Source organism: Hydra vulgaris, chromosome 03 (genome assembly GCF_038396675.1).
Source record: "Hydra vulgaris chromosome 03, alternate assembly HydraT2T_AEP".
In the NCBI taxonomy this organism is placed as follows: Eukaryota; Metazoa; Cnidaria; class Hydrozoa; order Anthoathecata; family Hydridae; genus Hydra; species Hydra vulgaris.
The window spans coordinates 48,473,960-48,490,000 of record NC_088922.1 but is presented as its reverse complement, the minus strand read 5'-3'; the positions used below and the strand labels follow the sequence as shown (position 1 = coordinate 48,490,000).

The 16,041-nt window shown below is 27.7% G+C and overlaps 1 protein-coding gene across 1 annotated transcript in view; it reads right to left on the bottom strand.

Moving 5' to 3' along the window:
- Positions 1–16,041, bottom strand: part of LOC101236525 (uncharacterized) — a 33,810-nt gene that overhangs the window by 8,652 nt on the left and 9,117 nt on the right. Inside the window, exons 3-4 of the mRNA XM_065793501.1 lie at positions 10,600–10,707; positions 9,821–9,967 (exon numbers count right to left, since the gene is read on the bottom strand). Of these exons, the coding sequence (XP_065649573.1) occupies positions 9,821–9,967; positions 10,600–10,707 (255 nt within the window). The remainder of the gene's footprint in view (positions 1–9,820; positions 9,968–10,599; positions 10,708–16,041) is intronic.

The window sequence follows — 16,041 nt, the reverse complement described above, 5'->3', positions numbered from 1 at the left end:
ATACTATAATCTAAAATATAAAATACTCTACAAAAATAAAACTATTTGTTTATTACTCAACGCCTTGCTATGCTGTATCCTTTCCTATAAAATTGACTAGTTGAAAGGTCTACTATAAAATTTAAACAACAGTCAACAACTTTTATAACAGCTTTAATGTTAATAATTATAATGTTCTTTATAAACTATAAATGTCATGAATACTAGGTGACTATTCGGTATTCGGCTTATTCTGACTTTTTTTACTATTCGGTATTCGGAGGAATATCGCAAACTATTCGGCCGAATACTGAATACTAGATTGTAATATAATTGAAAAAAAATAAATGCATAAAAGCAGATTTCATACAACTATTTTTATTTATTTTTTATTTTAACAAATAACTGGCATATTTTAAACTTAAAATTTGTAGGTGGTAAGTTATGACAAAACATTTTTATCACTTGATGATAGCAAATAGTTACCAATGTCTTATAAATTATACACTATTCCCAAAAATAGCCATTCACTGTGCACCTTGCCACCAGCAAATAATAAGAACATTTTAGCATTTTTCTGTTAAGATAATGTTTTGCGTTTGCTGACACAACTTGTAAGTGTTTGCTGGCCAAATTAAGTAAACGGCTTTATGTAAAAACTAATATCATTTGAAATTAGACTTTTCTTTCTCATATCTTCATATGTGTGCATATTTTTTTTAGGGATTAGTTTGATTGTTTTTATTTACTTTTCTTTTTCTTACAAAGTGGTGCTAAATCATCATAGTTGCTACTAGTCACTGGTAATCATTTCCTTTCACTAAGAAGGATTAACCTTTCACTGACTTAATCTTTCGCAGAGGATTTAAATTTTTTTTCTTATGCTTGTTGTGTTTTAGCTAATCCCTTGAAATCAGTTATGGAATGTGCATCTATATAAAAAAAAAGTCTACCATATAATTGACATTCCCATTGAAGTTAAACCACACCTTAAGTTCAGGCTTTCAAACTTAGTAATGATATCTGTTGTGAAGATATCATTAATAAGTTTGGAGTTTTTGAGCTATATCTATCCATAGCAACTTAAAAAATTTCAGAAATGCAACCTGAGCTGTTATACTTATTTTATTATTTTTGTAATCTTTTTGAATGATCTAAAGAGAATGATACTTTCATATATAGATATAACAATTTGATGTAACACTTGATAAATAATGCATGCTGTGACATAACCAGGTCATACATGAAATAAAAAAGGCCTGCAGCGTAGTTAATAAATGCACTTCAATGAAGCAAGTCAGAACCATAAAAAGAAACAAAGTATTATAACCGAATATTCGGCTGCCAAATATTCAGTGCTTTGGCTGAGCGCCTAGCCAAAAATTCAGTATTCAAAATCACTATTTGTGATATTTAAAACTGACCAGAATGTTTTTTTACAATTTCGTTAATGTGGACAACAAGCAGATTACATTTTATGATTGGATTTTTAATATAAACAATAAGTTGGATACCAATTTTGCTATTTCAAAAACATATTGGATTTAATAAAAAAATATATACAGTTATGGCCAAAAAAGTCTGTCCACCCAATATTTATATATATATATATATATATATATATATATATATATATAATATATATATATATATATATATATATATATATATATATATATATATATATAAAAGAAGGTTTTTGTACTGTATAGCATACACATTTATTAAAAAAAACATTTGAATTAAAAAAACAACATACATGAGCTTAAAAGAATAAGAAGTCATGATATAAAACATGCTTTAACACGTTCGTTGCCAACTGCAAGTATACTTGTAGTAACCAGGCGCTGTTTTTTTGCCAACTACGAGTATAGTTATAGATTGCTGGGGTTATAAATTTGCAAATTACAAGTATACTCTTAGTTGGCAATAAATAGTGTCTGGTTACAACAAGTATACTCATAGTTAGCAGCGAAAATATATATATATATATATATATATATATATATATATATATATATATATATATATATATATATATATATATATATATATAAGGCTGTTTCATATTTTATCAATTTTTGAAATTGAACTCGCGAATCGATTTATAAATTGACCATTTATATGAAAATAAGTTTGAGCAAAAAATATATATATAATTTTTAGGGTCCCCGCCAGTTCGATTTTGGGCAAAAATGTTGGGTGTATTAAATGCCTGGCAGGGAACTTAAAATTTATCCTGTAAATTATTCAATTCTTTTAAATAAAATAATTTATAGGATAAATTATTTTATTTAAACTCTGTGCTTTTTAGGTTTTTTTAAAAAAAAAGTTTTTTTTTAATTTATTATTTGATAGACTGCCTGCCCTAACCAAGCCCTTAGTTGATGTAGTGGCACTTTCTTGTAGCAGCAGGCTATAAGATAGTCGATGTAGCAACACTCTGTGCATGTTTTACAGTAAAAAAATAAAAACATTCAGAATGTTTTTAAAAACATTCTAGTCTTTCAATTTGCATTTTTATGGTTTTTTAAAAAAACATTAAATTTAATTAGTTTCCTCAATTAAAATAATGCATTTTGTTATAATCTAACCTTAGTTTTGTCAGTTTAATTACTATAGACAAGTATGAGCTGTTTCTTTTTACCACAGACTGTATATTTAATGCCTTTACTATAGGTGTATATATATAGTTAGTTAGTTAGTGGTAAACTGTGTGAATCTTATCCACAAGCTGAGACGTAGCAATGTTCAGCTATAGCAGCCCAGAACTTTTTTTTTTTGATTAAAGTTTTTTCATTTATCGTCAACCATTTGTCTAAACTCTCTTTGAACTTGTTCAAATTTTCAGATTCTACAATACCAAGAAGTTTGTTCCAAAGTTGACACAATCTGTTTGAGAAATGGATCCTTGAATTAACTGATGCACAAAAGTCTTTTATTTTGCAAGGGGTGAAACACTACATCCTGATTTTATGTTTGTGACCTCTAGTTGTAGAACATGGGCCATCTAATTCAACACTTAACTTAAAGATTGGTCTGACATTAAGATTGACAAACTCTAAATGGTTTTGTATAAATGAATCAAGTCTCTTTGTTTTCTTCTTAGATTTAAAGTCCTTAAACCCATTTTAACTAGTCGCTTATCATAAATAACCATTTTATTTGAGTATGGTATTTTTGTGGCCTTGTGTTGAACTCTTTCAAGCATTGAAATTTCTGCTAGATTTGGCAGACTTCATGCTGGAGCTGCAAATTCAAGATGAGGTTGCACACTTTGTTAACACATACTTGTCAATTTGTATTTCTGCCTGCTTATCAATGGAATTTTCTATGGCTATTATTTTGCTATCATCAGCATACATTTTAAATGTGATCAGCACAACTTCTGGCAAGTCATTTATGAATAGCAGAAACAAAATAGGACCCAAAACTGAACATTAAGGAACGCCACTGGTAACAGATACCCATTCTGAAACTATATTACTAATAGTAACTCTTTGTTTTCTATTTGTAAAGAAACTTTCAATCCAATTATATATTTTACTGGTTATACCATATGCTTTAATCATTCTCAATAACCTTTTGTGTTCTAGTTTATTAAAATTGGTCTTTATAGAAGGTTTTGCAAAATTAGGATATTTTAGGATTTATTAGAAGGCGTGGCCACCCTAATATACATACACACACACACACACACACACACACACACACACACACACACACACATATATATATACATACATACATATATAGAGAAATATATATATATATATATATATATATATATATATATATATATATATATATATATATATATACATATATACAGGGCGCGGAAAAAGTTCCTGTACAAAAGTATAATTTAAAAAAATTATCTGTATGGTGTTTTCTTTCAATATATAGTGTGTTTTTAGTATTCTTTTGTATTCCTTCGTATTCTTTTAGTATTTTTTAGTATTATTTTGTTTTAAATTAAAGTGTAATTTGTTTGTTTTAACAGAAGAATAATTTCTAATGTTTGTATTTTAGTATTGATGAATGCTAAAAGAAAAAGGCATGCGATCATCCAGTTGCACAAGGCCGGGAATTCAGCATCCTTTATTATAAAACATCTGAACTATCCACATCAAACACTTTACGATGCAATTAAACATTTTAAAGAATTAGGCACATCAAATGATCGTGCGAGAACTGATCGACCTGTCACTGCTACTACAATGTACATCAAAAGAAGAATTCATCAACTTATTCAAAGAAATCCCAAGAGGGCAATGCGGCAGATAACAAAAAACATCGGAATTGATGAAAAATCAGCCCAAAATGTTGTAAAAAAGATTTAAAGCTTCGGTCATATAAGCTTCCACGAGGACATTTTATTTCAAATAACTCAAAAATGAAACATTTGAAACTTGCACAAAAATTGTTAAGAAACTTTGCCAATGGTCGTCACTGCAATATTCTTTTCACTGACAAAAAGTTATTTACTCTGCAGCAAATTCACAACAAACAAAATCAACAAATTCTTTTGCCTAACAGAACACATCGCCATTTTCCGAAAAGCATTATGGTCTGGGGTGGTGTGACATCAACTGGTAAAACGCCTTTGGTTTTTATTGATACAGGCGTCAAAATCAATGCAGCCCTCTATCAACAGCAAATTCTTAGAAACGTCCTCCAACCCTGGGTCGCTCAACACTTACATAATACACCAATGGTGCTACAGCAAGACCGGGCAAAACAACTCTTTCTGGGAGCATTAGACAAGAACGAATGGCCCTCAAACTCACCGGATTTAAATGCAATGGATTACTCTGTGTGGTCCATTCTTGAACAACCCGCATGTGTATATGAACATACATCAACTGATTCATTAAAGACTGCTTTGCTCAGAGTGTGGAATACAATCACAGTTGAAGAGCGTTTGCAAATTGTTGACAATTTTTCGAAACGCTTGAGAGCCTGTGTGCAAGTAAACAGTAGTTATTTCAAATATTTGTTAAAATAAATTTGTAGACAACTATTAAGCTTCATTTTGACATATCTACACTGCATATTGTTTTCCTTTTCTCGTCTTGGACAGGAACTTTTGCTGTTTATATTTTTGAACAGGAACTTTTTCCGCACCCTATATATATACACATATACAAATATATATATATATATATATATATATATATATATATATATATATATATATATATATATATATATATATATATATATATCAGGCCTTGTTAAGAAGCGTTACGCAGCTCACATTATGCCTGCGAAAAGATGATTTGCCTACGCGTTCAGCAGTTTTGCGCTGCGCAAAAACGTTTATCTTTTAGAATATTTAAATTATATTTTGATGTCCTTAACATGATGTTTATTCAGAAGAAATAAAGTCGTAAGTAAAAGCATTTAACCGCAATTGTAAACTAATAGATTTTTTGTTAAAGAAACAGTTTGTTTAATAATTTTTTTGTTGTTGTTAAAAATTAGTTAAAAATCCACGATTTATTTTGATGTAAATATTTTATTAAAAAGATATTTTGTTTATTGTTAATTCAATAACGTAAAGTTTTAATGATGTTCGTTTAATTTATGAAAATAAATTATGATCAAAAATATGTTATCGGTAACTGATAAATAATAAAAAAAAAACTCTTTATTGTTTAAAAACATTATTAAAAAGAGTTTGCAAAATAAATAAGAAAAAATTTATTAACAGTTAATAAAATAACCAAAAACCAAATGTAAAATTATAAGAAAATAAACAAATATTGTTCTACGTTTTATGAAAAAAATGTTTTTTTCAAAATAAAATTTAGTTTATATTTGAAAAAAATAATAAAAATGATTTTTCAAATAGGAACTTAGATTTTATTTGTAACTTTTGTTATAGTGAGAAAAAAAAAACTGTTTGTATGATTTTTAAAGCGTTAATAAAATAACTTTAATTACAAAATATAACTTTTGACAATACAAAATATATTTGTAGTACCCACCATTATATAGCCAAAAATCAATTACCAAGTAATCATATTTTACATAAAATGTAAAAGTGTTTGTATCATTTCAGATCATTTGCAACACAATACAAACTCAGTTCATTGTTTCATTTATGAAGTAATAAAACAAAAGAGTTTTTTGCCTTACTTTAATTATTGCATTTATTTTAGTGATGGTGCATGTTCGCAATACAAAAAATTATAAAAGCATATCTAACTTATGTCACCATGAGCTAGATCATAAAGTATCTACAGATTGGCATTTTTTCGCTACATCAAATGGAAAGAGTGCTTGCCACGGTGTTAAGGGCTCTGTCAAAAGACGTGTAGCTAAGCCAGTTTACAATCACTTACAGACCTTCTCAATTGACCTGAGAAAATGTATGATTGGTGAAGGCAAAATATCAAAAGAATACATTTTCAATACATTTCAAAAGATGCAATTGTATTATAATGCATAAAGTTTAAATAAGAAGAACGTTATGGTACTTGTTCAACAATTCCAGGAACAAGAAACCACCATTATTTTATAACACAATCATTATCTACTTTACAGATGAGATGGGTGTCATTTGACAATATGTATACTAATGTAAATGTACCTAAAATGCAACATACAGTTCCACTAGCTTCTCTTTCACCAGGATTTAATATACCATGTGTTTATGATGCAAAATGATTTTTAGGCAATATTGTGGAAATATCTAAAGAAAATCAAGATGTTTTTATCAAGTTCATGAAGCAGTCTATCTCCTTAAACACTTTTACGTGGCCACATAAGGAAGATATTTGCTGCATTCCAATAACGCGTGTTTTATGCAAAATTTTAACTTTAAAAGTTCAATCAACTATATCATTTTTTTTGTTGGCTTTTTGCCACTGATTAAAGGCGATATCTTCCATGCTATGTCTATCAAACAAAGCAGTAAGATCTTTTAGTGTGTTGGTATCTGAGCAGTTATTGCAACTGTACAGCATGCAGTCTCGATTTGTTAAGTCACATATAACTAATGTCAAGAGGTCTTTATAGTCTGAAATATCTGGTATTTTTAATACTAAAAGTTTTGCATTTTGGTGGTACTCACAAACACATACTTAATGGAGACCTGAAGCGCCTCCAGTAGGAATACACCACTTTGGTCTAAGTTTTTTAGCAAAAATCATTTAAAAGATTCAATGTTTATATTGATTGTTTATTATATAATAATATTATTTATTACATAATCAACATCGCATTATGTTGACAAGTCAAATACTCTTATAACTTGGTATAAGTTGTAATCTAAATTTTAAAATGATAATCAAATAAGTCAAATTAATGAGGAAGGGTGGAATCGTGAATGTATTAAAAAAATATTATAAAATTTATAGTCATGATATTAAATATTAGGTAAATTAGAATATAAGTCTTTTATTTCAGTTTTACCTAATAGGCTACTAATAAGTTTTATATGGAAACATTAAAAACTAAATTTCTGTTTTTATATGTGTATGTTTAGTGGTGTATTTGGGCATAAAGGCACTTCATACATCAGACATAAAACCAGAAACACCTTTAAGGTGTGTTTGGTTTTATGTCTGATGTATGAAGTACCTTTATGCCCACCTTTAAAGGTTTAAGAAGTGTTCAATTACAACTTTTTTCTAAGTTCTGGGAAAAAATGTGAATGTTAAAAAGTAAAAATCAGGGGAGGAAGAGGGGGAGAGGGCAGGAAAAAGCTAGGACTATTTAAAAATTGAGTTTAATTCAGGCTTAATTAAAGACTTATTTTTAGTACTGATTATGAAATACTTTTAAATTCATACATACTTTGTATTACAATATGTAATACAAACTAAAATACAACAATAACTTTATTTTTATTGTTTTTAATGTATTTTGGGTAATTTTCATTGTTCTGATTTTGTAACTTTCCCATGATTACCCACTACATTTTTTTTCTGAAATCACTCTAATAAAGTTTTTCTCATTGATATTAACAAACCCACTAAGTTTCATCAAAATCTAAGGGGATCCATGTTGAAATTCTAAAATTTTGGTTCATTTGGCATGGAATGACCCTTATGTCAAATGAGAATGTTTTGCAAAGAACTGCGGGAGCTTGGTAACAAAAAACCAATTTTTGGGTCCACCCAGCCCTTAACATGGGAGCAGCAATTAAAATTTTTTTTTTTTTACTATTTTTATCTAAATTTATATTCATCAACAAATTTCAAATTTCATGCAATAATCACTTATTTTTTAAAAACTATGACCGTATTAAGTTTTAACCACCCTTAATTTGGGGGGACTGAAAACTTTGCTGGGTCATAAAAACTGAACACCGAGAGATTATTGCATGAAATTTGAAATTTGTTTATCAATACAAATTTAGATGATAATATTAAAAATATTTTATAAATTAATTGCTCCCACGTTAAGGGCTGGGTGGGCCCAAAAACTAGGTTTTTTTTTCCCAAGCTCCAATCACCATAATTCTTTGTAAAACATTCTTATTTAACATATTTCATTATTTAACATAAATGCCTGTAAGTGTCAAAATTCAAACATCTAAAAATCCAGTGTACGCCTCTGTATCGAATATATATATATATATATATATATATATATATATATATATATATATATATATATATATATATATATATATATAAATATCAAATAAAGTATCAAAAAAAGTATATATAAAAAATATATATTATATATGTATACTTGATACTTTAAATAAAAGAAATTTTAAAAATAAAATTCATTCATTTTTCGAATATTATTGTTTTGCTTGGCTACATTATATTTTAACAGGCTTTTTATCAATTATATTTTAATTTCCCATCTTCTTCAACTTTATTAGGACACTATAGAGGAGCTCATTACTTTCCCTTTAATTTCTTCTGATTTTCTCTTCTCTGACCAGTATGAAGCATTACCAAACAATGTAGACAGTTCTGTGGCCATCAAGCAATTAGAGCAAATAACCTGCCAATTAGAGTGCTTTTATAGTAAACACAGTAGTCCAGGAATAAAGATTTTTAGGTCTTATAGTCCTTTACAAAGCCAAAACAATGGACCTGTTGATCAGGCTCCTTGAATCTTGGATCTGAGGATCATCAAAGACCAGTTTACTAGGAAGAAGTTTTTATGAAAAAAAGAGTTACAGCTCCCAGATAATGCTAAGAACCTGTTGGCTGCATGATTAATGAACTGTACAAATATTTTTCTAGATATAAAAAGTTTTAAAAATATATATGTACTACAATGAAGAGTTGAAGGGGGGGGGGGGAGGTTGGAGGATGAAGTTAAAAGGCTTTTTTGGTCCCAGCCTCCAATCATCACAATTTCACAAAAGAATCGTGGATCCGCCACTGCACTGGATACAAGAGTTTTTGAACAACTTTTTATCACTGGATACAAGAATGTTTTGACTAATTTTTCATCACTCAATACATGAAAATAAAAAAGGTTTAAAACCCATTCAATTTCAATTTTCTTAATTTTTACCCATTCATGTTTAAAAAAAAAATCTTACTGTTGATCAATTTTTATCTATTTGGTATAACATATATTATTATTTTAGGTTCATTAAACTTGACCTAAAATATAAACTATATTTAATGACATGAATCAAAACATAATGAAATATAATTTATTTATAAATGGGACAACATATTTATCTTCATACTTTTGTAAAAAAGTTCTCATAATTTTTATTAACTAAAAAATTACTTTTCTAATTAAAACAAACTAATATTTACTAATAATAATACTAGTCTTACATTTGTAAGCCTTGCTAATAAAAATAACAATGTTATAAACTTTAAACAGATATTTAATTGAAAACTTAAACCTCTCCAACGCCATGATTGTGCTCATTAAGTCCAGGCAATCGACCAATGAATGCAAAGTAACAGCTTACTTTTCCATTAGTCTCAAGTAATGTTTGTCTAACTTTTTTTGATGCAGTTTCACATACACGCTTTGTTTTTCGTGGAACCTATTTTAATTTGAAAGTAATACAAAAAAACCAGCATTAACATGTAATAAAATATTATAGTTTAATTTTTAGTTAATATTTAAAAAGATCACTTTTAAAAGAAATCTTTTAGCTCTTATCTTATAGAAGAGAAAAAATAACATGAAAAGTTAGTTTTTTTTAAAGAAAAGAACCAACTTATTGTGTTTCTTTTAGCATAAACTTATGTCTTAGGTGGGATAGCAAAACTTAATTCAAAAGAAGTATACAAGATAAGTTACTTTTAATTAACCAACCAAATGACATTAATATTACTTTAACAAATGTTAATAGGAGCATAAAGAATATGGTCACTTTTTTTTGTCTAAAATATGCCAGCACACAGTGATTGTGCAACTGTTCAAAATCCCACTCTAATCTTAGTCTATAATTAGGTTGTCCAACATTTGGATGTGAAATTTTGTTAGTTAAGCACTCTAACAAAATTTACAACAAAAGTACTTCAATTTGCGCCAAAATGTTTTTGCAGAAGTTAGCTTACCAAAAGTCTGCAAGATTTTCTTATGAAAAAATTTTGTATGAGATATGAGATTCATTTATAGTAAATTTATAGTAATACTTTTTGTAATATGCTATGGTTAAAGCCATTTTACCTTAAATTGTGGAAACTTGGCAATCATCTTTACAGTAATTTTTACAGGACAGTCAATTTTCTTTGTACGCAAACGTGTTGCAGGTACTTCCTTAATAGGAAGACCCATCTATAAAAAAATGTATATAAAATACCATTTATTGTTTTTAACTCAAAACATTCACTTTAGTTCAAAAATATAATAAATAAGAGTACAACTTTAATCATCCCAGTGAAAAATAAAACAGCGTCCAACATGGGTTACGCGTGGGTTCCGTGTGGGATTGATGGGATTTACGTGGGACGGTTTTTCCCATGTGGTATCCGTATGGAAATTTGTCACCTTAAACCCATGTGGGTAATCCCACATGGGTTACATATGGGAACCATATGGTATTTACACACATGGGAAATCCCACGTGGGTTTCATGTGGGATTTGCATGGGAATTAATTTGAAAGCTGGAAACTAAAAAAAAACTTTTAAAAAAAAACTAAATAAAAATTTTTAAATCGACATTGCATTGCGTTACGTTTATATTGTGTGAAAATATTTTATATTAATATAGAGAATGGCAAGCAAGTATGTAAGTACCACCAATAATGTTTATCTTTCTTTATAGAAGTAAGATTAGGATTTGTGCAAATAGACGTATTATTAGGATAATATAATAGTTATTTGAATTTAGATTTTGAGTAAATTATTTGCAAACAATCAACTGATGCAAGTTGAAATGTTGTCAAAAACCAATCTTGCATGCATGGGACACTGCAGTGTCCCTCAAATAAATGCAGATTTGAAAGTCAAAGAATTCCCAATTTTTTTTATAAAAAAAAGAAAAAAATAGGATGGAGGTGGGTTTCTGTAACTTTTTTTATGCTCCAAAACTTTTAACTTTAGATATAATAAGGTCCTTAAGACTTAAGGGACTTACGAACTACATTGAGGAACAAAAACAGGATATTTACAGAAACTTTTCAATTTTTAATTTGGAGTACCAGTGTTATTGGGAATAAAGCCTCTGGGTCCAGTTTTCAAAGTAATATGATCCAAAGTAATGTTTAAATAAAATAATATGCCTTAAAATGCATATAGTTATACATATAACTCCTGATAGTTAACTATATGTATAACTAGTTATACATATAATTTGTTATAAAAACTTATTTTTTAAGGTTATGCTTAAACAAATTAGTACCAATCAACTCAAATTCAAGATTTAGTTAAAGTTCAAGTTAAAGTTCTTATTTATTCATTGTTTTTGTTAATTTTATATTTATTTGTTCAAATTTAGCAGTTAGTACTATTTTTTACTACAGTAAGAATGTTTATCATTGTTGAACGTGATTTTATTAGTAACTTAATTTTATTTTCAACATATTTTGACAACACCCTTTATATTTTAAATGGCGACAGCTTTACTTTTCTAATGATGTTAAATTTATTACGTTTCAATAACTCAGATTGAATCTTAACTGAATTATTTTAAGCTTTGTAGGGGTTTGTTGTATATCAAATGGTGTTGTAAATAAAGTAAAAATAATATATATATATATATATAAATATAAATATATATATATATATATATATATATATATATATATATATATATATATATATATATATATATATATATATATAACATTAAAACAATAAAATTGATACAAAATTTCACTTTAAAACGAATACCATTAACATTGTGATGATAATAGCATTAGGAAACTAGTATTTATGTATTATTATTATACTATAAATAAATAGTTTTTTAATTCATTTTATAAAATAGAGACTGACAACTGATAATTAATGGAAATAAATACAAATTATAAAAATCATCTAAACTTCATTTATTATTTCTAAATACTATATTAATGTTAGTCTACAAAGTTAAAATCAATTTAGAGCATTGTTATTTGTTCTTTTGCGATTCGCACTTCCACTTCTGTCTCTCAAATTTATAAAATAGGTGGTCAAAGCTTGCTCAATAGGTAGGTTCTCAGCATAACAATGCTTTTTTCTTACACTTTCTTAAGAGAAATATGGCAAATTGATTACTTATTTTACCTAAATCATAGGGTCATCTATGCATAATGATGTCAGATGATGACCCGTTTATTGAACACCTTCACCCTTAATCAAACTCAGTCAATTTTTTGCCATTTCTATTGAAAATGATGTCAGTTTTTGTTATCATATTATGATGGTATATCTGAATTGTTAATATAATATAAAAAAAGCATATACCATCAATTTTTTTCTTGTTCAATTATAGATTTATTCTCAACAGTACTAAAAGTAAAAAAAAAAACACAAATTGTTCTTTCAGATAAGCAAGCTAATTTCTGAATTTAAATTGTTTTTCCTATGATCCTCTACAGTTTTAAGCAACAAAAGCAAGAAGTTTTTAGACCACATTGTTGGTGTAAATACCTCTAAAACCTGCTCATAGCTAGCATAAATTGTTTTACTTTTTTTAAAAATAAAATATGTTACTTTTTTTTTTAATTCAATTTTTTAATTGACATTATTTTGGTCTCAACATCCCCTCCCCATTGTCAATTATTGTTAAACTCACACTGCCCCTCTATCTACTGGCATCATTTATGGATGATCCCATAGCCTAAATACTATATATATATATATATATATATATATATATATATATATATATATATATATATATATATATATATATAAATATATATATATATATATATATATATATATATATATATATATATAAATATATATATATATTATTTTTACTTTATTTACAACACCTTTTTATATACAGCAAACCCTTACAAAGCTTACAATAATTCAGTTAAAATTCAATCTGAGTTATTGAAATGTAATAAATTTAACATCAATAGAAAAGTAAAGCCGTCTTCATTTAAAATGTAAAGGGTGTTGTCAAAATATGTTGAAAGTAAAATTAAGTTACTAATAAAATCACGTTCAACAATGATAAATATTCTTACTGTAGTTAGGATTAGTACTAGTTAACAAATTTGAACAAATAAATATAAAATAGTGAAAAACAATGAACAAATAAGAACTTGAACTTGAACTAAATCTTGAATTTGAATTAATTGGTACTAATTTGTTCAAGCATAAACTTAAAAAATAAGTTTATATAATAAATTTTATGTATAACTAGTTATACATATAGTTAACTATCAGGAGTTATATGTATAACTGCATGCATTTTAAAGCATTTTATTTAATTTATATATTACTTTAGATCATATTACTTTGAATACTGGGCCCAGAGACTTTTTTCCCAATTACACTGTGGTACTCCAGATTAAAAATTGATAAGTTTCTGTAAATATCCTGTTTTTGTTCCTCAATGTAGTTCGTAAGTCCCTTAAGTTTTATGAACCTTATTATATATAAAGATAAAAGTTTTGGAGCCTAAAAAAAGTTACAGAAACCTCCCTATTTTAATATTTATCTCCCCCCTATTTTAATTTTTTTTTTAAAAAAGAAAATTTGACTTTCAAACCAGCATTTCTTTGTGGGACACTGCAGTGTCCCATGCATGCATGCTTGGTTTTTGACAACATTTGAACTTGCATCAGTCAATTGTTTGCAGATAATATTCTCAAGAACTATATTCAAATATCATATGAACATGTTAGAGAATGTTCATATGATATTTGAACATCACAAGTTTAATAATATTGTTGTGATATGTTATATAAATAATACCATAATAGATTATGATATGAAAATAAGATAGGATATGAAGGCAATGATCAAAGAATTAATTTACTTATAGAAATTTAGATGTTTGTTTATTAGTTTCAGAATAATGTATTATGTGTGACCACGGCCTTCTATAATAACAGGCCTTGACACCGCGCAACAAAGTTGTTAAACTGAAGGCCAATTCCTAATACTGTGTTTACATTTTCATCTTTTATCATAAGACGAAAGTTTGTGTTTACGCTTTTTTAATAAATCTTTAAAATTTGATTGGTTTATAAATTAGATAGCGCAACTTCAAGACGATAACGTTGTAAGGTTCAAGGCGTTACATTGTAAGGTAATAATATTGTCAAACTAACAGTAAGTTTTTTTAATAATTAAAATGCCTTTAAAATGCTGTGTATCTCTTTGCAAGTATGTAAAAGTAGTAAATGCGGTAGTGGTGTAGTGGTAAAGCGCTCGCTTCAGAGAGAGAGGTTTATAACCACTATTAAGTAACCTCCTCGTCTGTAGTGGCCTTCTCGGCCTTGAGGAGGTGAATAAAAAAAAAAAAAAAAAAAAAAAAAAAAAGTCGAACTATCTCAACTACAACAAAAATATCAATTTATACAACTACAATATCAATTACAAGAACTGGTTTTATTGTTACAGACTATACAGCAGTATGTCAACTTCATTGGCCAAATGAAGCACCTTTTGAAAGCAAGTATGGTAAGCAACGACCTTTAAACCCACCATCTGTTTTAAAAAATATTCCGCCTAGTTGTTTAAACACACCAGCAAGTAAAGTAAGAAAAACTGTAACTTCAAGCGGTTTTCGAAGCATTTTACCAGATGAGTTAAATGATTTTCTAAAAGAGGATGAACTTATATTTGTTGATATTCAATCTTTGTTAAGTGATAATAACGATGTTATTGTTTTCCAGCTTAATAAAAAAAGTTTACACATACAATCAAAAATGTACAAACTTGGTGTTCCATTATTTATTCGAACACCTTAATGCTATGAGAAAAGTTAATGTTGGTGAATTTTTATATACTTTAGATATTATATGTACAGCATATGAGTATTTTGTTATGCGACGAAGTTTATATGATTGTTTGTGTATTGACTACAAGTTGCCAAGTATAAGGACTTTAACACGATTGACTTCAAAAATAAGCTCAATGGAGGACCTAAGTTTCATAAATAGTATTTTTATGAATTTAAATCCATTGAAAAGAACTTCCATAATACTAATTGATGAGATCTATGTCAAAGCTTCATTACTTAACCAAAGAGGTGCTTTGTTTGGTCAAGCAGTAAAATACCCTGAAAAGTTAGCTAAAACAATTTTATCATTTATGATTAAATGTCTTTTTGGAGGTCCATAATTTATATGTAGAGCTCAACCTGTTGCAAATTGTTCCTCTGAATTTCAGTTTGCTCAATGTCAACAAATTGTTGATACGATAAATAATATTGAAAATAGTAAGACACTGGTAATAATTACTGATGGTAACCGTGTAAATCAAAGATTTTTTTGGAATGTTTAAAACAGTTGATAGTAAACCATGGTTAACAACATCAGGTATATATTTATTGTATGATTATGTGCATCTCTTAAAATCTATACGAAACAATTGGTTGACAGAAAAGACTGACGAACTTCAATTTCTGAACAATAAATAACTGGCTTTGGCTAAGTGGAATGATTTAGAAACTTTATATAAAACTGAGTGCAATAGTCTTTTTAAACTCTCTAAACTTA